The following is a 19,329-nucleotide window of genomic DNA, read 5'->3' on the forward strand; positions in this document are numbered from 1 at the left end:
ACTAGTCATCATGAACTACATGAGGAATGTAACCATGATTGAATTGTATTAACATCACCATGTAAGAACGTACCATAGACATCAGATGACAAGACATACAAGACAAGACACATGAGGACAAAAAAAAAAAAAGGAGGAAAGAAACAATAAGGGTATTGATATACCCAAAGGCTAAGCAAATTCGAACTTCTGGTGTAGAATTACGCACTAACATTTTCTAATCTAGTTAGGTATGCACATGGCATACCTCGGCATAAAGAACAATTAAATACTATACAGCATATCACATCATAACACTTGCGAACATACAGCAACATATTGCTTTTTGGTAGCTATTAGTAATAAAGATAGGCAGAAAATAGAAATAACTGAAATTACAGTGACATAAAGTCCAGCCTATCTATGCCAATAAAACATTCTAACTATTAATCAATGATAGATAATCATAATATTAAACCTAAGGTGGGGTTAAATATTGCTCACATAACTGTCCCAGTAAATTCACATCTCCTGTGCAGAAGTAGACGCCATCTCTTCGGACAGGAAAAGATCTGCGTCAGCTACAGAGGTGAAGTCCTTGAAGGAGTCTCCGTTAAACACCCGTAACTTTGCAGGGTAAAGCAATGCAAATTTCCTGTTATCATTATACAGGCGAGAGCAAAGTGGGGAGAAATCCTTTCGTGCACGAGTGACTTCCGCTGAGTAATCCTGGGATATGCGAAACTTCGAGCCTTCCCATTGAAGATCAGCTTGTCGCCTTAAAGCGCTCCATATGGCGTCCTTATGGAGAAAGTTTAAACAGTGTAAAATAACTACACGCGGTCTAGTATCTTTAGAGTTAAGCATTGGGCCTATCCTGTGTGCCCTTTCTACTACCATATCAGAGCACTGCTCTGTAATATTGAGCAATTCAGGCAGGGATGATTGAAGAAATCGGGTCAGCTCTGCACCCTTAAGAGATTCAGACAATCCAATAATTCTGGGGTTGTTCCTTCTTGATCTGTTCTCAAGATTATTTAAAACTTTGTAATGAGATTTTTGTAAGGAAGTACATAGTAGTAGTTTTCAGTTCCTCCATATCATGAAACATAACCGCCAGCTTATTTTCATTAGCCAGAACTCTCTGAGAGATTTGTTTAATTTGAGGTTTTAGATCTGATACTGCTTGAGGCAGTTTAGCTGAGTGTGCATCAATAATAGGGCCCATAGCCTCTTGTATTGCCTTAACTACCTCCCCATATATGACAGGGCTGTCCTGGACATCTGAGGAAGGAGAGGCAGGTTCCGATGTGGCAGAGTCTGCAGAAATATCTGCAGTGTTGTCCGGTGTCTCAAGGGCGGTGTCCATGTTGGATTCTGCCCTCCGCTTTTTTGATCGGGATCTCTGCTGCTTAGGCTGCTTTTGAGATGGACTGGAGCACTCCATCAGGTGCCAGGCGTGTCCTCACAGTCAGCGATGTGCAGCGCAGTATGCTGGGAGCTGCTATCACGGCTTTGTAAAGGTTGTTCGCCGGGGCTGCAATGGAGCTCCTCCGCTATGCGACCATCAGCCTGTGAGCCGGAACTGGAAGTTTACAATGGGTGGCTGTTAGTGGTGGAAGACCTCGCTAGCCTAGGTTCTAGGGGGTTCACATGGAACAAGCTCTGAGATTCCTAACATTATCACCGGCCACATATAATATTAGAAATATCACAGTGTTTGGGGTTTGTGATCATGAAACCCATCCAGAATCTGGCTCAAATCCTTGCAGCACAGATCCAGGCCCTGACCCAGAAGATTCAGGGACTTTCAGTCGAGGATTCACGAGCTGCTACGAGCTGCTACCTGCAGGAGCTACCGCTAATCTAGTCTTAGATCCATAAAACAGGATCAGAGAGCTGCGGAAGATTACTGCACAGAGTTCCGCAAATGGTCTATTGACTGGATGGAATGATCCGGCACTATGGAGTCAATTTTGATTAGGTCTTTCAGACCAGATCAAGAACATTTTAGTGCAGCACTCTGGACCTCATTCAGAGTCGGTCTCAAGTGCCGATGCACTCGTAACCGACTTGATGGTTAGTCCTGCACATGCACATCAGCCGCACTGCGCATGCGCAAGCCCCGGAGCAACAGAGAAACTGTCGCTCTGGAGCTCGCTACCAAAGGGGCGTCTGTCGATGTTGATTGACAGCTGCCCCCGTTTTGTAGTAGGTGTTTTGGTAGGCAGGCCGGGGGGGTGGTTTCCAAAATGGAGGCATTCCTTTACGAATGCCTACCATTTTGTGGGCGGCCGCACTGACGTCATCAGTGATGTCAGTGGGGAGCTTCCTGCTCCATCAGAGCAGAAAGCTCCCTGGGGCTTACGAGTGCCCAGACCCAACCTTAGGGTCTGGTCGTAAGCCCCGATGGTCGTGATGGTGATCACCATCACGACCATCAACCTGGTCAGTCATTAAGCTGTGGGTGGTAACCCACAGCTTAACGATAGACAAGGAGGCGGTCGTTCAGGATGCAAGCGGCCGCCCTGATTCAGTGCGACCGCTTGCAACTAGCGACTGCCTCTGAATGAGGTCCTCTGTCCCTGAGACAATGGATGACCTTATGCATCAAGCCATACGCATTGATTGTTGACTTCAGGAATGAAGGCTGGAGAAGGAGCTTCCAACATCCTCTCCTCAGTTGCCAGTGTAGGTGACTCCATCGGACCCAGGGGAACCTATAAAGTTAGGAGCTTTCTGCATATCTGCTGAAGAAAAGAGCAGAAGGCGGTCTCAAGGTTTTTGCCTGTACTGTGGAGGTACAGGACATACTGCATTTGCTTGTTCAGTGAAATCAGGAAAAGGCAAGATCTAGGTGTACAGGGAGAGTTACATCCAGGCCTTGCATCTGTCTCTCCCTCTAATTCAGTCCTTATACCCACAGTAATTCAGGTAGCTGGTCAGCAAATTTCCATCTCCGCATTCCTGGATAGTGGTGCAGCCGGCAACTTTATGGACATCACGTTCTACAACACCCTGGGACTGACGTCCGAGCCATTAACACAGCCCCTATCAGTCGTTGGCCTTAATGCAAGGACCTGTCCAAAGCTGCAATTCTTTCTCAGGTGCCTCCCATTCAACTATCCATAGGAGCCCTACATCCCAATGAAATAACTTTCCTGCTGCTTCAGTGTCCATTGGTTTTGGGCCTACCATGGCTTAGGAAGCATAACCCCATTATCCATTGGCAAACTGGAGAGATTCTTCAATGGGGAACAACTTGCTCTTCTCACTGCATCACCTTACCTGTTTGCCTGGCTGCCACCATCCAGTCTGAATTGACTTCCAAGATTTCGCCTCCATATCAAGACTTGGCAGAGGTCTTTTCAAAAAGGAAGGTGGACAATCTCCCTCCTCATCATTCTTATAATTGTGCCATTGACCTACTTCCAGGAGCGAGACTTCCTAAAGGCAGACTGTATGCACTGTCTCTTCCGGAAAGCAAGGCAATGCAGGAGTACATCCAGGATGCCTTAGAGAAGGGCTTTATTTGACCATCTAAGTCTCCGGTTGGAGCAGGCTTCGTTTTTGTGCAGAAAAAATATGGGTCTCTCCGACTGTGTATTGATTTTCAGGGCTTGAACAACATCACTGTGAAGAACTTCTACCCACTGCCTCTTATCTCAGTCCTGTTTGACCAACTTCGGGGAGCTTCTGTTTTTTCCAAAATTGATTGAGAGGAGCATATAATCTTGTTCGTATCAGGAAGGGTGATGAATGAAAGATGGCCTTCAACACCCAGTCCGGCCACTACGAGTATTTGGTGATGCCATTTGGCCTGTCTAACGCCCCAGCCATCTTCCAGGATTTCATCAATGACATATTAAGGAAACACCTTGGAGGTTTTGCAGTTGTCTATCTTGATGACATCTTTATTTATTCCAACTTTCTGAACAACACCATGGCATGTGAGGCAGGTGCTATTGAAACTTCTTGAGAACAACTTGTATGCTAAGTTTGAGAAGTGTGAGGTCAAGATCCAAGAGGTGTCCTTCCTGAGGCATATCATATCTTATCAAGGTTCTCAATGGACCCAGGCAAAGTCAAGGCCATCCTGGACTGGATTCAGCCTACCAATTTGAAAGCTGTGCAATGCGTCCTTGGCTTTGCCAATTATTATAGGAGATTTATTAGGTCCTTTTCATCCATTGTTGCTACTATCATGGAGCTTACTAAGAAAGGAGCTGATGTTGCAAACTGACCAGTCAAAGCTCTTCAAGCTTTCAATTCTCTGAAGTCCGCCTTCACTTCTGCTCCAGTTCCCCGTCATCTCAATTCGGATCTCCCATTTATTGTTGGGGTGGATGCCTTCGAGATAAGTGTGGGTGCTATCCTGTCACAGAAGGATCCTGAGTATAGTAAATTGCATCCCTGTGCTTTCTTCTCTTGAAAATTTGCCTCAGCCGAGAGAAATTATGATATGGGGAATCGAGAACTCCTGGCCATCAAGTGGGCATTTGAGGATTGGAGGCACTGGTGGGAAGGAGCGAACCATGTTATTACAGTGCTTACAGACCATAAGAATCTGTCATATATTGAGACTGCCAAGAGGTTGAATGACAGACAGGCTTGGTGGGCATTGTTTTTCACCCACTTTAATTACATCATCTCTTTCCGGCCCAGCTCCAAGAACCTCAAAGCAGATGCATTACCAGTTCCTGGTCCATTGGAAAGGGTATGGACCAGAAGAGTGGTCCTGGGTTCCCGTGAGATTTTTGAATGCTCCTGCCTTGATTATAAAAAAATGTCAGAACTTTCCGGAGAAACCTGGAGCTAGGGGTTCCTTAACCCCTTGTCGAGGGGGGGTACTGTCACAAACCACCACCACCTCTTGTTGGACAACAGTGCTCCTGATGGTTCCCTTTCGCCAGTTGCTGGGAGATGGAGACACCACACTGTCAACCTATGATTTCCTCCCTCTGGGCCTACGTCATCTCTGCCAGGACTGGATTGGTTTGTTCTTCCTGTTTTCTATCCTGCTGATGCATTGCTCAGATGCCAGTGATAGTGTCTCACCTATTTCCGGTTCTGGTGTTTGAATCCTGTCAAGTCGAGTGTCTTGTTCCTCAGCCTGTCTCAAGTGTCTCTGCCACCTGTGTCATCCTGGCGGCACAGTCCACGATCCAGCATTTTCTGCCTACACAATCCAGCATCCTGCCACTTGTGTCATCTCGGCAGCACAAGCCGCAATCCAGTGCCACCTGCTGCTTTTGTAATCTCCGTGGCACAGGCCGAAATCCAGCATCATTGCCACTTGTGTCATCTCACTGGCACAAGTCATACTCCAGTGTCTCCTGCCGCTTGTGTCATCCCAGCAGCACAGGTCACCACCAAGCTTCCACTGCCGCTTGTCATCTCGGCAGCACAGGCTGCACTCCAGTATCTCCAGCTGCTTGTGTCATCCCGGTGGCACAGGCCACAACCCAGCATCCACTGTTGCTTGTGTCATCTCGGTGGCACAAGTCGCACTCCAGTGTCTCCTGCCACTTGTGTCATCTCGGCGGCACAGGCCGCACTCCAGTGTCTCCTGCCGCTTGTGTCATCTCGGCGACACAAGTCACACTTCTGCATCTTTTTACCGACGCAACTCTGCGACCTGATACTCGGCCTAAGGCCACATCTTGTCTAGCACTACCAGCCCTCAAGGCTGCTCCATGGCCCAAAGGCCGCATCTTGTTGAGCGCTACCGGACCTCAAGGCTGCTACATGGCCAAAAGGCCACACCTTGCCGAGCTCCACCAGCCCCCAAGGCTTCTACTCGATCAAAGCCGAATCTTGTTTATTTTTCCAGCCCTCAAGGCTGTTGCTGGACTTCATTCCTGGGGGTACCCTGACAATCTTTACTACCTAATCCTCAGCACCATTGGATCCCATAGTATTCTCATGTGAACCGCTACTACCCTGAGTACTAAGATCAGGTGGCCACCTAAGTACCGGTGATCATTTATAGATCTAAGGATACAATGGATGGCTGGAGACCTCGCTAGCCTGGGTTCTAGGGGGTTCACATGGAACAAGCTCTGGGATTCCTAACAATAGCTTTTTACCAAAGTATATTTCCTCCCTTCGATCTCCACATCCACAATGTGAAAATGGCCCTTGTTGGTCAATAAATGAATCAAGTACCATATAGCATGTATCACGATGAAAGTATAGCCACTCCATTAGATTTAGGCCAATAGAGGGAGATAAACATTCCTGAATCTAGTGGGCCCAGATGACGGAGCCTTTTTCCTGCACCCAATGAGTTTTTTTCAAAAATACGAGATCTGGACTGTGTCTACAGAGATGTGTTATAACTTACTTATGTATAATAGGAGTATTAAGGCCATCAACATTTAATTTTACAACAGTAAGTTGAAATGTGTAGAATCTGTGTGTATTAATATTATGTATGGAGGTAGTCATGGTGAACTAAAACCTATAATGGGAAAGAAATACAGATTTCTAACATATCCAGTTAAAACAAAAGGGTCAGAGCACAATAAGTCCCCCAGAATGTAAAAATTAGGGATGAGTGGTTCGGATTCCACAGAATCCAAACCGCTCCGAACATAAGAGATCCAAGTCCGCCCGAACGCTGTTCGGGTGTTCCCCACCTGACTCGGATCCCCCTTCAAGGCCGAGCCGAGGCTCCTGACGTTGGATCCTTGTGAGAGAATCCCATGTCAGGGCTTCACAAGTGTAGGGCAGAACGCAGTTAGAGCGGTCTGCTCTACACTGTAACAAACACACTACCGCGCTGGCAGCAGTGTGTTTGTTATAGCAACCAGTAAGAGTCAGACAGACTCTCATTGGCTGCTGCGTAAAAGGAGGCAGCAGGCAGGAGCTCAGTCATGAGCTCAGTCTTCCGGCACCTCCCACTGAAGGGTGCAGAGAGGAGCGGACGGCCGCGGTCATGGCAGTAGCGGGGATTCAGGTATGTTTGTTTTCTTTTCTTCTTTGTGTGTGTTTGTTTAAGGGTGCGTTACTGGGGGCACTGCATGGGATGGGGGGATGGTGGCTGCTACTGAGGGCACTACTAATGGGGGCACACAGTACTACTGGGGGCACTTCTAATGAGGGCATGCTACTGGGGGCATACAATTAGGGGCACTTCAAGTTTTAATGGGGCATACTACTGGGGGCACTATGCATGGGGGCATACTACAAGGGGCACTGCTAATAGGGCATACAGTACTACTGGGGGCACTTCTAATGAGGGCATGCTACTGGGGGCATACTACTAGGGACACTACTCCTGGGGGCATACTACTAGGGGCACTTCAAGTTCTAATTGGAGCATACTACTGGGGCACTACTAATGGGGACATGCTACAAGGGGCACTACTAAATGGGGGCATACTACTGGGGCACTACTAGGGGCACTACCACTGGGGGCATTACTATTGGGGGCACTACTACAAGATGCATTATACTGGGGGGCATTGCACAGGGGGCACTACTACTAAGGGCACTGCATAGGGGGCACCACTGTTGAGCACATTGTGTAAGGGAAACTATTGCTGTGGGCATTGAATAAGGGGCCCTACTTCTGTGGGCATTGAATAAGGGGCATTACTACTGTGGGCATTGTGTAAAAGGGACACTACTGTGTGTCGTAACATAAATGAGACACTACTTTATGCTGTAATGAGAATCAGGGGCACTATGTGCAGTGTAATGGGAATAAGACTGTGACTCCTTGAGCCGTATCCCACTGTAAACAAGTACTGTGACCCCGCGGGCCGTACCCCACACTCCCAAGGACCATACCATCTTGCACTAGGTTTAATTTCTGCCACTGCTGTGTGCAATGTTTCAAAGATGTGCTTTAAACTGTGGTGCCTATGCCGTTGTGCCGCTGCTCTGACGCTTAGTAACCAGTCAGCTCACTGCAACCATTGGAAAAAAATGGTGAAAACAATACTATAAGCTGTGAGGTGGTCTACATTGACTTTAAATGACTGGAAATTAATGTTATTGAGGTTAATAATACTCTAGGAAGAAAAATAGCCCACTTTGTGTGATGTTAGGTTTTTTTTGTCAATTTTTGTAATAAATCCAAATCTAAATTCAAAGCCAGACACCACAGTTTGGCAAATCCAAATCCAAAGCCGGACAACGATTTAGAACCAAATCCAAATCCGGCAAAATTGGTCCGGCGCACATCCCTAGTAAAAATTAACGACCACATGACTTCACAACAGCACAGTTAGATACAGTAATGTACATATATGACCAGAAAACATGTGAACTTACTTAGAGTAACTTACAATAGTATCTGAGGCAATTAAACTCGATGAACATTTTTCAAAACAAAATTATATGGTGGAAAACCTCCACTGAACCCATCAGAGGAACCCATCCCTACACAGGATGAATGCTCTCTAATTAAATGTGCAGAAACACTACAAGGGACATAGAGCCATAAAGCAGAAGCAACAATTATGTTAATAGAGCAGGCACTTTGTAAACATATCAAATAAGAAGTAATTCTAAATACTCATATCAACCTCTATTAATCATTGGAGTGAGAACTTAGAATGTTATGATGAGGGGTATCTAATAAAATTGTCCTTTAGCTTCTGGGGGTTGGTGAATATTAAGGGTCGGCCATTCTCCATCACCCTCAGTTTGACCGGATACTTTAATGCAGATCTCCTGTTCTAATCAGTTACTGATTTACAAACTTCAGAAAATCCCTTTCTCTTTTGGGAGACAGTCAACGAGAAATCTCGATATATTAAATTTCTCTGGCGTCCAATTCTTATAGAGGTCAAGGTCATGTAAGCAGCCAATATTAACTCTTTGACTCTGAAATCAAGGAAATTTGCAATAGCAGGCCTAGGTCTACCCATCCCTGTCTTGACTGTCATGACCTAATTTATATGCCCTTTGAATTAGGGGATGGAATCACCATCATGGCATCAAGACATGAGTGATCCATAGATTGATTACATTGATTATCACAAACTCTGGGCTGCCATAAATCGCAAATTACTGTGTCTACTTCTATTGCTAAGATCATCCAGTATTTCAGACATAGGGGTATATTTACTAAAGTGAGATTTTAGAAGTAGAGATGTTGCCCATAGCAACAAATAAGATTCTACTTAACATTCAACTAGGACCTTCTAGAAGATAATAGCTAGAATCTGATTGGTTGCTATGGGCAACATCACTACTTCTAAAGACTCTCACTTTAGTAAATATACCCTATAGACTGAATAGTTTGGTAGTAGCTTGTAATGCATGCACCGAATCTAGGGCCTGATTCAGAGATGGACGATAATGCAATTTTCAAGCAGATCGAGCAATTGTTTGTCATTGTGTATACATATGCACTGCGGGTGCGCTGCATTTGCATTGCGAAACTGCACGCACAGAGGAATCCATTGCTAAGTGAGTGACAGACTGCCAACGTTTAGGGGTGATAATGGGGAGTGGTCACAAAAATGCAGGCGTGCTTGTCTGTTTAAATGCCGTTACATGGGCGTGCATAAATTAGCATCTGCTATTGCATGTCTGCGTGTCAGAAGAGCACCCAAGGCTGCGACAGGTCAGATCTTCCACAAGGGTAAGATGATTGCCAATGTGCATCGATGTTACCGATGATTACGTAGGTATGCATCGTCGCACGCAGGTAAGAAGGCAGCAGTGGGCATCTTTATGCTCAGGTAATCTTTGCTAACATTAGCATATTTTCACAGCTGCATTACGTACGAAAACGTAGTTACGACTGCATTAGCATTCGTCTCTGAATAAGGCCTCTAGTTTGCTGTTACATAATGTCATTCTAAACCTATGCAACTCGGGGCATACAGTGTAGGTTATCCCAGGCAGAAGAATCCAGAAGACATTCTTTGGAACTTTGTCTAAACTGTGGTGGCAAAGATCACATGGCTTGTTCCTGCCCTAACAAGTCGGTAAAAGACCAACCTTGATGGAAAAGGAAGGGGTCCATTTAGGCATACAACTAATCTCTTCCAATAGTTATTTTCTTGTACCAGCTCAGATCCACCACAATGAGTCTTCCACTGACATCTCAGCCTTTATTGATAATGGTGCAGCTTGTAGTTTCTTGGACATCGGTTTTGCCAAGATCCTGAATATTTTATCAGTCAAACTAAATCCAGCCATTATGTTTTTGGCCTCGATGGGAGTCCCTTGATTGGTGGGAAGATCACGCATCATACTCCAACAATCCAACTATTGGGTCTCTACATTCCAAGGAAATTTCTTTATTCTTATTAATTGTCCCACGGTTCCTCTTCCCATGGGTCATCCGTGGCTTACTCAATATAACCCTACCTTGGAATGGAAGTTGGGGGAGATTACTCACTGGGGTATTGATTGTGCTGCTTCTTGATTGCCCCTACCAGTTAGGATAATTTGTCAGGTACCCGAGGATCTCCCTGTACCTCACCATGACTTTTCTGATGTGTTTTCCAAAAGAAAGGCGGATTATTTGCCTCAGAACCGGAGTTACCAAATTACCCAAAGGAAGATTCTGCCTTGACAGCTCCTAAGATCAAATTTATGGTGGAATACATTAAAGCGAATCTTAGAAAAGTGTTCATCAGACCTTCCAAGTCCCCAACTGGTGCTTGGTTCACGAAAGACAGCAAACTGCAACACTGTATTGACTACAGTGGACTGAATAAAATTACCATTAAAAATACCTACCCTCTGCCTCTAATATCTGTTCTCTTTGATCAACTCCAGAGTGCCACCTGGTTCTTCTCTAACATTGATCTCTGCGGAGCTTATAACCTAATTTGTATTAAGGAGGGGGATGAGTGGAAGACGGCTTTTAGTACTCAGTCAGGCCACTGCGAATACACAGTCATGCCATTTGGCCTTTGCAATGCCCTGGCTGTCTTTCAAGACCTACAGTAAATAATGACGTCCTTTAAAATTTCCTTGGGATATTTGTGGTTATGTATTTTAATATATTCTTCTACCACAGATTTCCACCATTGCCATGTCAGACAAGTGCTTCAAGAGACTCTGGGCCTGATTCAGAGCCGGACGCTCTGACAAGAGCGCTCGCTCTGAATCAGGGCCATCCTACCTATTATTGGAGCGGCCTCCTGGCCGCTCACATAGCTCTGGGTGACCACCCACAGCTTATGCGAGCGGCCAAAAAGATGGTCGCGATGGTCAAGACCATCGCGACCATCGGGCTTGCGATGAGACCCTGCGGTAGGGTCTCGCTGCCGCAAGCCCAGGAGTGCTTTTGGCTCTATCAGAGCCAAAAGCACTCCCACTGACATCACTAGTGATGTCAGTGGGGCCAGCCCCAGATGGTAGGCGTTCCCATGGGAATGCCTCCGTCTGGGCAGCACCGCCCCCGGCACGCCCACCAAAGGGGGCGTGCTGTCACTCACCATCGACAGCACGCCCCCTTTGGTGCGAAACCCATGGTGACGGCATGCGCACTAGGGCACCATCGACCCGCTTGCGAGCGCTCATCGCTCGCGAGCGGGTCTGAATCAGGCCCTCTGTGAGCATCACCTTTTCACAAAATTTTAAAAATGCAAATTTGAAGTCCATCAGGTAGCCTTTTTGGGTTAAATAATCACTCCAGAATGTTCCATGGATCCAAGTAAACTCCAAGCCATTCATGACTGGGTTCTGCCCACTAATCTAAAAGCTATTCAGAGTTTCTTGGGGTACGCAAATTATTACAGGTGATTTATTTGCTCATTCTCTCTTCTGGTAATTCCCATAATTGCTCTGACTAAGAAGGAAGCAGATGCTACCAGTTGGTCTCCCCAAACTTTTGGAGCCTTTGAAACAAGCCTTTGTCTCAGCCCCTGTACTTTACCATCCGAACCCTGTCTTGCCTCTGAAGTTGGGGAAGCCATCCTATCTCAGATATATGTTCGTGATGACAAGTTACACCCTTGTGCCTTCTTGTTCTATAAGTTCTCTGCTGTTGAATCCAACTGCAATGTTGGTAACTGTGAGCTTCTTGCCATTAAGTGGGCCTTTGAAGACTGGAGACATTGGCTAGAGGGAGCTATGCATACTATCACTGTCATCACAGCATACCCACTTGCAGCTGCAAAGAAGAAGGTATCGGTTATAAAACAGCATGGCATAGAATAAATCCTGTGGCTGCCAGAGACCGAGTGTATGAGGCTACACTATTGAGACTGGTATATCCGTCCTGAGAGAATTACTAACACTGGAGTAAGAAAGACTGTTCAGAGTGGCCACTCCAACTACCGGTAATATCAGTATTATCCTCCTTTTTTTTATATATGGTACCATCAATGAAATATGCTGACTGAGGACAGTGATTTATACATAGGTACCAGGTGGATAGTTGCCTCCTTTTCTTTTACTTCTTTTCAGTAATTTAATTTTTTATTATTTTTAGGAATTTTTAGTGAGTCTGGACTTATTTACTATGTTTATATGATACAGCTGAATAATTAAGTCAGCAAGTTTTATTGACCACCAGTATGCTTCTGTATCACTAGGCTCAGTGGGTTCCCTCACTGCGGTGTCATCCGGTGCTGGGAAGGGCCGCTGTGCTTTCTAAACTTTAAACATGAAATAGGTTTTTAACAGCAGTTGTCTCCATCGTGGAAGAAAAAGATTATAATCATCATTCTGTTTATTTATGTTTACTGCAGGTCTTCTCTTAATTGTCTTTTTAATGCATATTTCTGTATGTTTTTAGAATTATTGTCTATATTGTACAAATAAATGATGTGATAATGTACACCAGATTTTATGGTGTATATATATTTAGAAACAATCTTTTTTTAAACACTACACTCCAGCGCTGATATTCTATTGTCTAGTACTGGTTATATATCTTCAGATTGCACATATTGCCTCTTGACATTGTTTCTGATAGAGGATCCCAATTTGTTGCTCAATCGGGAAGTCGTTTTGGGCATAATTGGTTATCAACTTCAGATTATCCTCTACATACCACTCCCAGTCTAATAGGCTGACTGTTATATCTCTGAATAGCATAATAATTGGATGGAATATTCACCTTTGGCTGAATTTGCTTGCAACAATGATTGTCATTCCTCTACCAATGTATCTCCTTTTCTTTGTATTTATGGACATCACCCAAGAGCCAATTATTTTTCCTCTTCTGAATCCAGTAATCTGCCCGAGGTTCGCAGCACTGCTTTGAAGTTCAAGAAGGTTTAGAGGAATGGCCATTTGGCTTTCAACAAGACTCAAAATTTTTGCAGATCATCATCAAAAGACTTGTATTTCAAGGTTGGATATAAAGTGTGATTGTCCACTGTGAAATTAAGACTTCATTAGCCCTCGAAAAGATTTGGTCGCAAGTATATAGGTCCATTCCTGATTTTTAAACAGGTGAACTCCATTGCCTTCTGTCTGAAACTTCCTAGGTCCTTAAGAATTCCCATTTTCATTGCGTTCTCACCAGCTATTTCATCCTAAGAAGCTGCCTCAGTTTTGAATGAGGCCATGAAGAGTATTTTCTTGAAAAAATCTTAGACTTCAAGAATGAAGAAAGCCAAGTCCAAGTTTTTTAGTTTATTGGAATGCCTATGGGCTCGAAGAGAAATTGCGGGTTCCCAGAAGGCATTTACATGCATAAAACCTTTAAAAGGGCCCTTTTCAAGGTATTTCTGGATAAACCTGGATCTAGGGGTTCCTAAACCCCTCCTCAAGGATGGGGCTGCCACAGCAAATTTTAAGAAAAATCACAAGGCATGGCTGGTTCACAGATTCAAAGGCATGGTAAATTTGGCCATATGGCTAGATTTTAAGATATCTATATATGGACACATCTGTACTTTCTCTCCGTCTGGGTGCCCTCTCATCCATGTACATGAGACAAGGCCTCAGTTTGATACCAGGACCTCAGCTCTTGTTGTGTACTGACAGTAGAAGTATCCCCTATGTTTGACCAATACCTAAGCCCAGTGCTCTCATCTGCCATAAAATGCATAGACACTTGGCAAGATAGCTAGGGGACATATAGGTTTGGTTTCTATTTTACTTATCACTATGTAGCACAACATGCACTGTCTCCACTATATGAACATATAGTAACTGAACTACTATTTTGTGTTGATCAAAAGGTGCACTTGCAAACCTAACCAATATAGACTAAAATTTACATTTATTAAAACTTTGTATTAAAAAGCAGCATTAACAAATATGTGAGATAATCTTAAAATGAAGTTCACTGATCATTATTATCTTGTATTTATATGGTGCCACAAGGGTTCCGCAGTACCTAACAAAGTGTTTAAACAGTTGAACAGAACAAGAGAACAGTAACATACAGTACAAGACATTGTAGGACAAGTACATGGTATATTAACATTGCTGCAACAGTAGCGGGGTGGCAAAATTCAAGGGTTAGGTGCTGTTGTTAGGAGGATGGAGTAGATAACAGTATAAATAAAGGAAGGAAAAACACATGAGGGAAGAGGTCCCTACTCGCTTACATTGTAAAGGGGAGGTGCAGACAGGCACAGATGGGGTAGACAATGAGCATGGGACAGAGGGTACAGAGAGATGGTTGGCTTCCTACTATTCAGTATGTGAGGAAGTCACTTGGAGTAAAAGATTTACGCCACTGACTTTCTACGTTACATAAGAGTATTTGTAGTGTTTTGTTACTTTGTTACTATATCCTTATATAAATGGATTTTTACTGGTGACATTCAATTTGACTGCTTATTCTCTGCTGTCTCATATATTAAGATGCATTCATACAGACTGTGACAATTGCAGATCACTATACTAAAGGTTAATTATTTGTGATCTCAGTTATGACTATATTTTGGAGTATGTCTTGCTGGTGATATTAAGAGAGCACCTCCTACTGGCATTACTCGGAGGACTAATTATATGTAGGATATGCTCACACAGACTGTCTATGATCTAACTCAGTGGTTCCCAAACTTTTTTTAATCATGGCGCCCTAGAGTATCAGCATTGTTTTCACGGCGCCCCTAGGAGAAAAGTTTCCTATTAAAAAATTCAGAAATTAATGTTGTAAGCAGTAAAATTAAGCAAATTGTGCTGACCTGTCATCCTTAGGCTCAGTTATGTGGTGGGGGACAGGTTTGTGCTTTTGTTTGTCAACATATTTATATTACATTGACTATAAATAATTTGATTTGGTGCTGGACCACCAACCTGAGGCACCCCTGCAAGTGTTCCGAGGCACCCCTGGGTGCCACGACGCACAGTTTGGAAACCACTGATCTAACTGATGACATCTACAGATCACCATATCAAGGGTTTATTGCTGATTACTGTAGCTTTATCTTTTGACCACCAATTTTGGAGCATTCTTATGCTTATGTTATTGTGGGAACCTTTTATATAAATGCCACACTCAGACAAGCTGTCTAATACAGTGAAACATCTAAAAAAATTTTCATGTATGGAAATTGAGGGCTAATTTTGGTGACCCTTTATTTAAACCTCTAATAATAAATAGGCAAATGTAGCAAACATTTTGTTGCAAATTAGACAGTAATTTTAACTCCTCTGTTTGATTAATACTGTAGATCACTTTAACTTTTTAATACACTGTTATTTGATTTTGCCATTTACGGTGCCCGTTCTTAGCAGGAACATCAAAATTCTCATGTTACTTTTTACAGTGGACTTGCCAGGACATTTCTTTTTCCACTTCATACGTGGGTATAAAAAAAAAAAATCTAGAAATCAACAGGTAAAATATTTGTTCTTGGGCAAACATTGTATTCAACTATTAAATTTGAATCAGCAGAAATTATCAAAATGTTGTTTATATTGTTAAACTATGTTCATACTACTGTATGTCCTCACTAGTTGCTTATTGGTATTTCTTAAAAATATGAACCTTGTTTAAAGAATATTTTTTTCTTTTTAAATTAACATGTTATGTTCATTATCATTGCAGGACATCAATGCTTCCATGACAAACAGCACAGTGACAAGTAAACCACCTGTAACATTACGGCTTGTCGTCCCCGCAAGTCAATGTGGATCTCTTATAGGGAAAGGAGGGTCAAAAATTAAAGAAATCAGAGAAGTAAGGTTCTGTAAAATTAATTTATCAAAACATGAAAATGTGTACTTGATCAACAGGCTTCTAAAAAATGTTTAACTTCTTATTTGACACTGCAGATAACACTTGGGGGTCTATTCATCATCACTTAATTTCTACAAAAGCAGGTGAAGATGAAAATTTTTACCTGCAATTTTCGAAATTAAGTTATCATGCCATTCATCAAGAAGGTAAAGCAGGAGATATCACAGTTACATTTCTCTTGTGGAATGGCCAGCTGTTTCCATACACTAATATGGGGACAGAATTCATCAAGCTCCGAAAATACAATATTTTCAAAGCTTGAATGCGGGAGCATTCGTTATCTTTAGATGGCGACTGCTCCCGCTACCTGCTCCTTCCCTATGGGAAGGAGTCCCTTGTCGAGAAAAGGGATCCTTTCGGATCCCTCTGCCCCTGTCCGGCTCCTTCTGCGGGACGTCAGGACTCTTGTGCGTAGGTCACATGCACACTTCTCTCACTGCTCCAAAAGAAGCAGTGAAAAGATTCACTGCTTCGAAAAGGAGCAGTGAAGCCACTCGTTAGCAGCTAATTAGTATGATAATTATCTGGCTCCATTCGGACCCCGATAATTAATATAATGAATAGACCCCTTAGTCTTAAAGAAACACATTTGTCTCATAAAAAACTAGTTCCTAGTGAATTTATTGACAGTATTCTCATAAATATTGGTTAACCAAACAAAATAGCTGCCTCCTCTATGTGCAAATACAAAGTTTCTTTTAGTGCAGGTACTAATATTTGAAAAGTCAGTCGCATTTAGTTGAAATGGCTTCAAGTTTTTTTAAAAGTCCATTGCAAATGAAGATTCAGAAGTCACAATAGTGAGTAGGAAAACATCAACCCATATAAGGCACATGATAGAGAATTGCATAAACTTATTGCACATTTACAGGTATGCTGCCTACTTCTTCAGACTCAGACTTGTGCAAACTTTATGCCAACATCTAGATTCAATTATAAATATAATGTTCCCTCAAGAGGACAGGGGAAGGAAGAGGTAAATCATCGGCAATGGGGGGGGGGTACAATAAGACATAGGGGTAATAGGACAAATCAAGGCACGGAGGGAAGTGGGGAGAGAACGATAAAAGACAGAGAGAGAACAATTCAAGAAACACGGGGGTGAACAATACAAAACATAGGGGGGGAGAGTACAATACAAAATGGGGGAGTGGACAATACAAAAAATATGCAGATTGGGGCACAAAACAAAACATAGAAAAGGGGAATGCATGCTACAGGACATAGAGATGAAGGGGGGAATGAGCAGATTACAGAACATACAGATTGGAGGGAGATGCAGAACATAATACTGATAATACAGACATTGCAGTTCATACTTATGGGGATGGATGGACAGCACGATGCAGGACATACAGATTAGTGGGGCAGCACTATGCAGGACATACATATGGAAAGATGGATGGACAGCAAAATGCAAGACATACAGATTTTCAGCACTATTGAGGACAGACATATGGGGAGGAGAATAGATCAGCACAATGCAGGACATACAGTTGAAGGGGATGAACTGCACAGTTCAGACTACACCCCCATAGCACTGGTCATGCCCCCACATCTCTAGTTATACCCACTGTGGCGGCACACAATACATTTTAGTACCAGGCCCATGAGGACATTAATCCTGCACTGCAATATCATGAAAAAAAGGCAGAGAGGAGCTGTAGTCAATCAGGAAGGGAAGATCTATCGCCAGCAAGTCTACCCATAGGGGAAACTAGCTAACACTAACTGAGGATTGCTGTAGCTAACCGAGGTAAGCTCTGAAAAGCTCAGCTTTGTAGAGCTTGTTAAATTCCCCATAGATAATTATAGTGGTTACTGCTGGAATCTATGTTGTACAGTACTTTCCATTTCTGTATAGTTTTTGGAATAAAATAACTTACTAAAAGCCTCATTTATCAATGAGTTTATCACTCAAAACTAGTGATAAATATCACTTTTTATGATAAATGGTGCTCAGCCAATCAGCCCCCAACTGTCAACTGTTAGAAAAATTACAGTTGGGAGCTGATTGGCTGGAGCACCATTTATCATACACGGTGATATTTATCACTAGTTTTGAGTGATAAACTCGTTGATAAATGAGGCTGTAAATACGCCCCTACATTTTTATATTTAATGGTCCGCTCATGGACCTTTAAGAACAATGGGGTAGATGTATGAAGCCCAGAAGTGGTATCAGCGCACGTTATGTGCCCTGATACCGTTTCTTCCCGTTACCGACAGCTACAGCCTGGCGCTAGCCTATCCCCACAATAGGGACAGCACTGTCCCTGCTGCGGCGGCTGCCGGCTCCAGGGCTCCACGCGGGGATCTTGTGATACTTGCGAGATCCCGTGCATGCTCAATAGAGCCGGCTGGGACTGAGACAGTGCATCAGCACTAGGCTGATGCGCTGCTGTCTCTAACGGGTAGCGCTGAAGGGGGGAGTTAACGCTCCCCCTCTCTGGCTGATGAGATGTTTATACATCTCATCGGTAGTGCTTCCTGCTTCGCCTCGGTAAAGAGGCGAAGCGGGAATCATTATAGCTGCACGTTAAGTGCCGCTATAATACATCTACCCCATTATTGCTTACAGAGTCTCTTGACCTACTGTACTGACATGATTGAATCAAGTCCCTACATATATAAATGTTAATATATTATTTTTACGTTCCCCAGCATAGCTCAAGGATTTATTTTTGTCTTTAGTCTTTGCTTTGTAAAATATAGCATTAAAAAGTAGCAACTTTAGAAATAATTACTGAAAGGTTCTTTGAAGAAGTATGTGTGCCTCAGAGGGTTACTTTGTCTGTAGAAATATTTTATTGAACTTCTAAAAGAAAGTAAGAAAAAATACAGTACAGAAGGAGACTTCTAATAGGTATCAAAATGTAACCGAATGTCATAGACCTTAAAAGAGTAAAAGTACAAATTACTGTACACTCTGTTTACTGTATGTTTATACATTTGCAAAAGATTAAAGAGAATATTTGTAAACTGCACTTAGCCAGTTGTTGTAAAGTGTGTTTTTTTTTTTTTTTTTTAATACCAGTGTAACCCTGTTTGTGACTGCAGATTGGTTAAGTTTAGTGCCTCCACCCAAGCTATTTACTGTTATAATGTAGTATGGGTCCACTTGGGCAAAACCCACCTAATTACTAAATTAGTGTTGCGTTACATAGAAACATCATTTACCTGCTATCTGTATAATTCTTCTCCACTGAATTCACTCTTTG

At 43.2% G+C, this 19,329-nt stretch overlaps 1 protein-coding gene across 10 annotated transcripts in view; it reads left to right on the plus strand.

Moving 5' to 3' along the window:
• LOC148522870 (poly(rC)-binding protein 3-like) overlaps window positions 1–19,329 on the plus strand; it is a 1,341,444-nt gene that overhangs the window by 1,260,777 nt on the left and 61,338 nt on the right. For all 10 annotated transcript variants that reach the window (XM_088473625.1, XM_088473627.1, XM_088473623.1 and 7 more), the window contains one exon: window positions 15,917–16,048. In XM_088473625.1, the coding sequence (XP_088329751.1) occupies window positions 15,917–16,048 (132 nt within the window). The remainder of the gene's footprint in view (window positions 1–15,916; window positions 16,049–19,329) is intronic.

Source organism: Taudactylus pleione, unplaced genomic scaffold, assembly GCF_031769625.1.
Source record: "Taudactylus pleione unplaced genomic scaffold, aTauple2 ptg000137l, whole genome shotgun sequence".
Lineage (NCBI taxonomy): Eukaryota > Metazoa > Chordata > Amphibia > Anura > Myobatrachidae > Taudactylus > Taudactylus pleione.